Source organism: Pinus tabuliformis, chromosome 7, assembly GCF_031772625.1.
Source record: "Pinus tabuliformis cultivar Carrire ecotype Pingquan chromosome 7, CPIR1, whole genome shotgun sequence".
NCBI lineage: Eukaryota > Viridiplantae > Streptophyta > Pinopsida > Pinales > Pinaceae > Pinus > Pinus tabuliformis.
In genome coordinates this window covers 907,376,163-907,384,899 of record NC_142293.1, presented here as the reverse complement: position 1 = coordinate 907,384,899, position 8,737 = coordinate 907,376,163, and the positions used below count along the sequence as shown (strand labels likewise).

At 37.2% G+C, this 8,737-nt stretch overlaps 1 protein-coding gene across 1 annotated transcript; it reads left to right on the top strand.

Moving 5' to 3' along the window:
* The first annotated feature begins 2,037 nt into the window (after window positions 1–2,037).
* On the top strand, window positions 2,038–3,064 carry LOC149250558 (uncharacterized). The gene is made up of 3 exons (XM_089456452.1): window positions 2,038–2,406; window positions 2,500–2,592; window positions 2,765–3,064. The coding sequence occupies exons 1-3, from the start codon at window positions 2,278–2,280 to the stop codon at window positions 2,960–2,962; spliced, it is 420 nt and encodes a 139-aa protein (XP_089312578.1). The 5' UTR covers window positions 2,038–2,277; the 3' UTR covers window positions 2,963–3,064.
* Window positions 3,065–8,737: the final 5,673 nt, after the last annotated feature.

Below are 8,737 nucleotides of genomic sequence, written 5' to 3'. Positions count from 1 at the left end.
AAGTTAGTGGGTCGCCCCACAAATTTAGTAAAAAGAGGCTCAAAACATGAGAGTGCTCTAGGAATTTTCACATGGCATGTCAAGAAGAGGTCCATGTGAGTGAAACTAGCCCATGTGTGCCTTGGAGGATGTGACCTGTACCTTGAAATGCATGAACTACCTTGAGATCTGTGAATTGCCTAGGGAAACATGAAGATGCTCAAAATTTTGACTGAAGAACATGCCATGCTTGAACCCTATGTGCTCCAACAAAGGGGCTATACATCATCAAATACTACATCACTGATTAACCACCATGTCATCAAATCCTCTGTCAATGTCCATAAAACCAACAAGCCAAGTCCTTGAGGTTCTTAGTGATGAAAAACACTAGGTTAGTAAGTAAATTCAATAGGGGTACCCCTGTGCAAAATAATGGGTAACAGCTGGCTCCTACTTGGGGACATGTGCTTTTCTCAGAAGTGCATGAGAACCTCAGAATCTTGTCATGTACACATGAGATTGACCTCCTCATCAACAAACACATCATTGACAATAAAACCAAATAAAATGCTCAAGGGAGCTTATTTTTGTTACACTACTGCTCAAGTGAACTTATTCATTTTCCTACCCTACTGTAGCATGTACAAAATGCAACTACTAGGTGAAGTCAGTGATCCAATGCAGCCACCTTAACATCTTGGAAGCACAATGCCCCTTCCCTCAGTGCTTAGTCATCATGGAAAACAAGGAGACATCAAACTCTGAATGGTTACAAGTTGGAATCTCTGTCAATGCCTCTCTGGGAATGAATTTGGATGCCTGCAAATGAAGTATGTCATGAAGGGGCTGTAACTTTGGACATGTTCTGCTACATGATATATCTACCCATCCCTGCAAAGGACTGTTATAATTGTTGTCAAACCATAAGGTGTTTTCTTGGGTCTTGAGCATCTCTTCCGAGAAAACAATATCCCCCTTTACTGCATGTTTTTGGATTCTGGTTTTAAGACTATATGAAAAAGTACAAGACTATTGTATTTTTGAGTCTTGCACAGATTCAACGGTTTGCATGTCAAGGCCATATTATCAGTTCTGCACTCTTCTGTTCCCTTTGGACACAAATCACTGTTCTTTTGCAAGGCATTCCCGGAACAAATTTCAACAATGTGGTGATCCATATGACCAATTGGTGTGTTCTTCTGCCTTACAAGAGAATCAATTTTATTTTCTAAAGTATGCCAAAGAATGGCACCAATGTCATTCTCAGGGCATCTTCAAGCATGTATTCTTGAGTAGGGCATTGATACATCCTTGAAGGACTGTCCCCAAAAACTATCGGAAAAATGAATACAAAATTTACTATAATAGCTACATGTTGATACTTTCCAGGAATGGTTATTACCTTGCTCAATCTACCACATACATATTTTTTATTGTCATTTTCTATCATGGTGTATACATTTTTTTCAACGATTTTGAAGTGTGCCCTGCCTTCAGTGCAATGTTGGTTTCACTGTCGAACTACCATGACTGCCATTTAATGATATCAGGACTGTTTCTTCAAAATCTAGAAAGCTCTCACAAGGCAAAGGCCAGACATTAATAGAACAATGAGGTGCATTTCCATTGTCACCTCAGCAATCCTCCTTCTGCTTTTTAGTGGAATTATACCACACAGGAGGCTTCCCAATTTTCGCTTAAATGATATTCTAAGTTATATGGATCAAGGTGATATATCAGATGAATCAAAGCTAAGTAAAGGTACTTTCAATGGACAAGGGCACAATTGTCTATGTGTAGGAGCAGTGTACCATATACAAAGCCCTAGAGAGGTACTTGTGACCTAGGGTTACATCGTGTAGATCAACAAAGGGATGCAAATATTAGGAAGGACTTTGAGAAAGGATTGTCCTTGATTTTCGAAAATGGAGTTGTTCCTTTCCAGCCATATGCCCCAAGTGACCATCAAAGGGAGAGCTCATATGGTTTTTGGATTTTTTCTTTATAGCCATTTTTTTACACATATCCATAGAGTCCCCATGCCATTGATGTGAATTACTTGTTCGGCTTTTTTTAACCAAAATTTTTAACCAAACAAGAAAAATTAAAAAAATGCCTCAAGATCAAAGACTGAAACAAAGACCTATTGACATACCTTTTAAAGTATGGAAAGAACTTGTAAAATCATATGAGAAGTTGGATGCACAAAGAAAAGCCGACAATGAGAGCATTCAGGTATTGAATTTTTCATTAAACATTATTTAGAATGTATTAATACTTATAAGTATCTTAGAAATGTATTTGTGTGAAAATAAATTGAATTGGTTTATGTTTAAGGACAAGGCATCCAAGGCATGGTTAACCAAGACAAAAGTCACTCATTGTAGTGGCCAGAAAGGTTTAAAAGCACTGATAACAACCTTTGTAAGTATAGTAAACATGTGATATTTTTTTAATAAATTTTGTACTAGAAGAAAGTCATTGTTATCTAATTTCTCCCTATTTACTGATTGATAGGAACTAAAATATGGAAGACCTCCAAATCATTTGGAAAAGGAGGTGCTGCAGCAAAAGAGATGGGTTGAATTTGTTGTTTGGATGGACTCTATGGTATGTAATCTTAGTTGGATTTCCAATATACTTTTAAACCATATTTTCATTTTATTTTTTAGTACTATTAGATATTATATCTTACCTCATTTTATGGTTAACATTGTATAACAAAAACATGCGTTGTGTTATGTAATTAATACTAACATGTAATATTGATTTTTTTTGTCAGAATGCTATAGGTAATGATTGCCAAGACGATGATCCAAATTATGTTCAACATATATCAAGAGATGATGAGGATGAGGATGAGGATGATGGTGGTGAAGGAGGAGATGATGATGATAGTTGCGGTGTTGGTGATGATGTGGATCAGAGTAATGAGGATGGTCAAGATGATCATGAGGATGATCTTGGTGGTGGTAGCTAGGCATGCACATGCATTGTTTTTTATGAAGAAATTATTGTGTAGAATGACATGGTTATGTTTAGATGGGTGTTGTGAATTTACCCTATATCGATGAGACATTTTGATTTTGTAATCATACGATGAGTTTGATTTATGTATGTTGTTAATTTATCGTAGAATAACGATATTCATGAAATATTTTGATTTGTTAATCATATTTGAATTTTACTTGTTTTGATTAAAAATAATACTGATTTTATTAGTATTATGTTGCTATTTTATACATGTTTTGAAAATTGTTAATGACACATTGTTATTTTTTTGGATGGATGTTGTCAATTTCTCTTAAATTTCTTTACAAATGATTTTGAATTGTGATATCTGCTTTAATGATATTTAGAAACTATCATATATTTCACTATGAATCTATAAAGGGGGTAATATATGTAAAGAAAAATATACTCTATATAAGAAGTCAAATGCGGATGTAACCATGGATGCAAAATTGAAAGTAAAATTGGATGTTAAACTAGGAATTAATACAAAATGCAAACAATTGACATACAAAGTGTTTTAAATTAGAAGTGAAAAATTGTGCAATAGTTGACACAAAGAAGGGAACAAAACATGGCATACAAAAGGATATCAAATTGGGCAAAAACAAGGACACATAAATGGGCACCAAATTAGATGCAAAAAAAGACAACAACTAGATGTAAAATAAGATGCAACGTTGAGCATTAAAAAGAAGCAAAAACCATTACAAATTAATATGCCAAATGATGATGCAAATAATGGTGTAAATTTGGGATGCAAACTTGGGTGCAAAAAAGGAAAAAAAAAAGATGTAAGAAAAGACATAAAACAAGATGCAAAATGGGGCTGAAAAAAGGTGAAACCAAGGATGCCATATTGGATGTAAAAAATGATTCCTAATCACATGCAAATTTAGGCTCGAACTCAGACACAAAATTATATGCAAATGTGGACACAAAATGAGGCAAAAAAAGATGCAAATTTGGATGGTGAAAACGATGTAAAACTAGACACCAAAAAAATGCAAAATTGGATGAAAAAGTCGGTGTAAATAATGGTGCAACATTGGACACAAGTAGACACAAAAAAATGGTGCAAAAAGGGGCATAAAATAGCTTAAAATTGGATGCAAAACTTGGTGCAAAAAAAAATACAAAAGTAGACGTAAAAAATGGCTCTAAATTGAATGTACCATTAGACACAAAATAAGATGCAAAGGTGGACACAACACATGACTCAACATAAGATGCAAATATAAATGCAAATTTGGATGCTCAAAATGATGTAACATTAGATGCAAGAGATGGTGTTAAAAATGATGCAAAATTGGATGAAACAAATGACGCAAAATATGGTGCAAAATGAGATGGGAAAAATGGAGACAAATCAAACGTAAATGTGGATGTAAAAAATGGTCCAAAAAAAGATGCAAAAATGGGCACAAAAATGGATGCAAAATTTGGTGCTAAATCAAATTCAACACATGGTGCAAAGATAGGCACCAAAGCTGGTGCAAAAATAGAAGCAAAAACTAGTGTAAGACTAGATACAAAACCTGGCGTAAGACTAGATGCAAAAATTGACACAAAATGGATGCATAAAAAGACGTTAAATTGGATTCAAAATACAGTGTAAACTTGATGCAAATGATGGTGCAAAAATGGAAGCAAAGAATGACACAAAATAGGAAGCAAAAGAGAATGAAAAATAGATGCAAAAAAGGACACAAAACTAGAAGCAAAACCTGTCATAAAACAAGATGCAAACTTTGGTTCAAAATTTGACGCAAAAAATGATGCATAGTTTGGTGTAAAAAATGATGCAAAATCTAGCGTGAAAAAGGATGCAAAATCAGGTGCAAAAAAGGACGCTTTAAAAATTGTACAATAGAGCCAGATTTAGCGCCAGGTTGCTCATCACAATTACAAAAAAAATGCACTAAAATCTGGCGCTAAATCTGGCGCAAATCGCTGGTTTTGTTGTAGTGTTCACAGTGAATCGCCATATTGTTGTGGTCACAAACAACCCCCCTCTTTGTTTGATATTAGTAATAACATCAAGAAAAGGGGGACCCTTAACCAAAAAATCCAAAAAATATTTTTGTTTGAAAAATCTTTTGTATTAACTCCCTAAGAGCTATATCGCGTCGCAAAGGAAAAAGGAGCGCTTTCCCAAAGCGCATAAACACACTGAGGAGGAGCGACGCAAGAACTCATCGCATCGCGTGCATTAAAAGCGCTCAAAAGGGGAAAACCTAAAGAACCGCCGACGTCCGATATGCGACGTCGCACATCGCAATGTCGCATAAGCAACGCAAAGTGACAAAGCGAAAAACCTTGCAACCTTGTGATATTGCGATATGCGATCTGCAACCATGCAAAGCTGCGATCTATGGTGTGCGACAAATGAGACCATCAATTGTTGCGATACCACTTATTTACATCGCAACCTTCGATGTTGCGATGCAAATCGCAGAAGCCATTCGTCGCAGGCATTCCTCGGCATGATCTGTGAGCCTAAAATTAGGCGCCCACCTTACGTGAAATTAATGATTGTACGCCTGTGTATCCAAAGATGATTATGTTGCGTTTTTCGAAGAGTCAAGTCATAATGGGTGACATGATTACGCATTCATTAGAACTTAATTGCTTTCATGTCAATCTCTTCTTCTGTCTCTTTTCATTTACGTGAACTATAAGTCAGCAACTGATATAAATCTATATGCAGGAAACATCTAAGGAAAAGCGCCAGAACTAGAAGAACAGAGAGGAGATGACTTCGCAGATGGATACCGCATACAGCAGGACCGCGGATCCCAGAGTATCACTCAACAAATGCTGATGGAAATAGGCTATCTAGGACTCAGAGTCAAAGGCGCACAAAAGCAAAGCGTTTATGAAAGAACCTGAATCCCAAATTGGGTAAAGCAAAAAGAAAAACGCTTAAGGGGAAAGACGTCTCAGAAAAGCCTGGAACAAAGAATGGAAACAAGTTTCAATTGAGAAAATCGTTCAGGCAACAAAATCCCCAGCTCATTGAGTCATTCGCACGGCCGGAAACCGAAATAGCAACAGCACAATCAGTTTGAAAGAAATCTGAGTTGTACTAAGTATACACGCCGTGAAGACACTCCTCCAGAAGAACACTTTCAAAAATATCTTCTAGTTTGTTAGAAAGAGGTGCCAGCTCTTGTTATTTCTAATTTTCAAGCTTGAACAAAAGGAAAGGACAAGCAGCCGACTCTTTCACAGCGAACAGCGCATCGCTTACAGCACTAAGGAACAGATATAGAAATGGTTAGAAATTAGATTCAGTTTTTAGAAATAAATTTGTTTTAGTAAAAGGGCGGTCATTTGAATCTGTTCCCTAAATTTGTGTAATTAAAATTAGCTGGTTAGTAGTATTTAACCCTTCTCGTTGCATTGGAGAAGGGTCCGGAAATTTGTCAAAAAACTTGTCCTCAGAACATGCACTTTTGCACCCTCGGAGGGGGTTTTTGATGAATGGACGGATCCAGATTTATTTATGTTTGCATTTTAATACCTGCTACTGATGTTTCACTTCTGTACTCTTAGTAGGCATTAGAAGTAAGTAGAAATAGATCATTATTGCTTCAGGTCTGTGAGTATAAAGTCAGTCATAAATGGTACTTTTATCTCTTGACGAGTTTCTCCTTGCATTCTTAGAGTAATATACAGCTGATGTTGTTTATATGTTAACGTATGAATGAATGGACTACCATTTGGCACTTTTGTACGGTGGAGTCATTGATTTGTGCTTAATACATGAATAACTGATTATGCGATATGCTGTTCACAACCGTTTTGCTTAACGTTTTATGCAGGATGGTTCATCTTAATTGATTTATATTCTCATAATAGCTGAATAATCTTCATTACCAGTTATTGTGTGAAATCTTTCTAGATCGCATAATGGAAAAAGTTATATCCCGGGTTAGCGTAGATCAGATGTGTTGTTCTTGATAGATTAAAGTAGTATGAAATTTAGTCTCAGAGTTTAGAACTAGATTAGCTTAGAAATAATTCCATATTTTCATTATCATATTCTACACACACACACATCACCAAACTCTACACACACACACCCCTTAGAACGGGAAGCTGGTCCCGTTATCCCCAGTCGGACCCGCTACACCAAACGGGCACGGAGCCGCCAACCAGGTTCCCGACCGGGTGGGTATCCCCCTTGTTGTTGACCCGATTTCAGGGCCCTCAACAAGTTCTGAGGCACCAACCTCAAGGGCTCCAACCGTATGTTGTAATTGTCTAGATCTGTTTGGTTGTAATTCTCTACTCCCAACCTTGCTAGACTTATGATTTACTTATGTCCTCCTGTTCCTTGCATTTCTGCCAGAACTTTGGCTCCCTTTTTTTCTTACAGTTCGCCAGCACTTTAAAACTTTCCTTGTTCTCTGTTTTATATGCCTGATACCCCTAACCTTTGGCTTTCTCCTTGCTTGCTTGAGCTTCTGCTTCCTCAACGCTCTCTCGACCTTTTGGATTCCCTCCTCAGTGACTTGAGCTTCAGCTTCCTCTGCGCTCGCTCGACCATCTACGTTCGCTTAATTCTTTGGCTTCTCGATCTATGGCTTCCTCTGTATATTCGGGTTTACCAATATTCACAGGACATGCTAATTCGAAACAGAGGCCCAATTAATATAGAAAACGTTGCATATTAAAACTATATTAGAGAGGCCCTTTTTCAATATTTATACAATAGATTCAACATTTATGGAGCATTTCATAGGAGAGGCTCTACCAATAGGGAAGTCCCACATGCCACGTCACAATCTCAATTGCAATTGCAAGTTCTGGAGGTCTTTTATAAGTCATGCCCAAAACATAGCCGATGGTTGATTCCCCTTCTGGATGTGATATTATATTAACTCACAACTTTATTGCAATCGGCAGATTTGCACATAACATAGTCAATTCCCCGATACCCGAACACGATATTATTATAAACTGTTTTTAATAACTCCGTCGGGTCCATATATATATATATATATATATATTACATTCAGCACTTTCAATGTGGCAAGGCTTTACAAGAGGCTTGCGATATGCGACATATGCGATAATATATTAAATCATATTGCAATGGTCCAGTCGGGTCCGTATACATGCACATTTTCCGATGTTGCCTTTTTCGGATCAATCCTCCACCATAGATCTTACCATCCCATCTGACGGATGATATTACACCCGAAGTTTCAAACAATTCGTTGATCCTCTATCATCGATTACCTCCTGTAAGATCCAATGGTTCACAAGGATTTCAAGTTGACAAATAGCTCTAGGATTACCCACCTGAAAAACTGTTTCCTCTCTCCTCCTCGCTGCTACGTGTCACTCGATAAGTGGAATTGGGAGCTCACCCTTCAATACCACTTCTGCCTCAACCGAAATACCACTCCCTATTGCAAAAATGCTTTCCTCACGATTTAACACCCTCACATCTATGTTATGCGATGACCGTTAGATCTGTCAATCTATCGATTGGACGGTTCTCGCTTACTTCGGGTTTAGCTCAAGTTTTTTCAGGTTACCCTCTGTTCCTCAGCAGATTGATCTGGACCATTGATCTCTGAGATCCAACGGCCCTAATTCATTCGGGTCCATAATATATCACATCTATATAATATATATACTCCTCCACTCTTTTCTTCTCGTGGTTTCAAATGAATCTTCCTCTATGCTTCTCTTGCTTCATAACCTGCTTCTTTGAGGGCTTCCAATG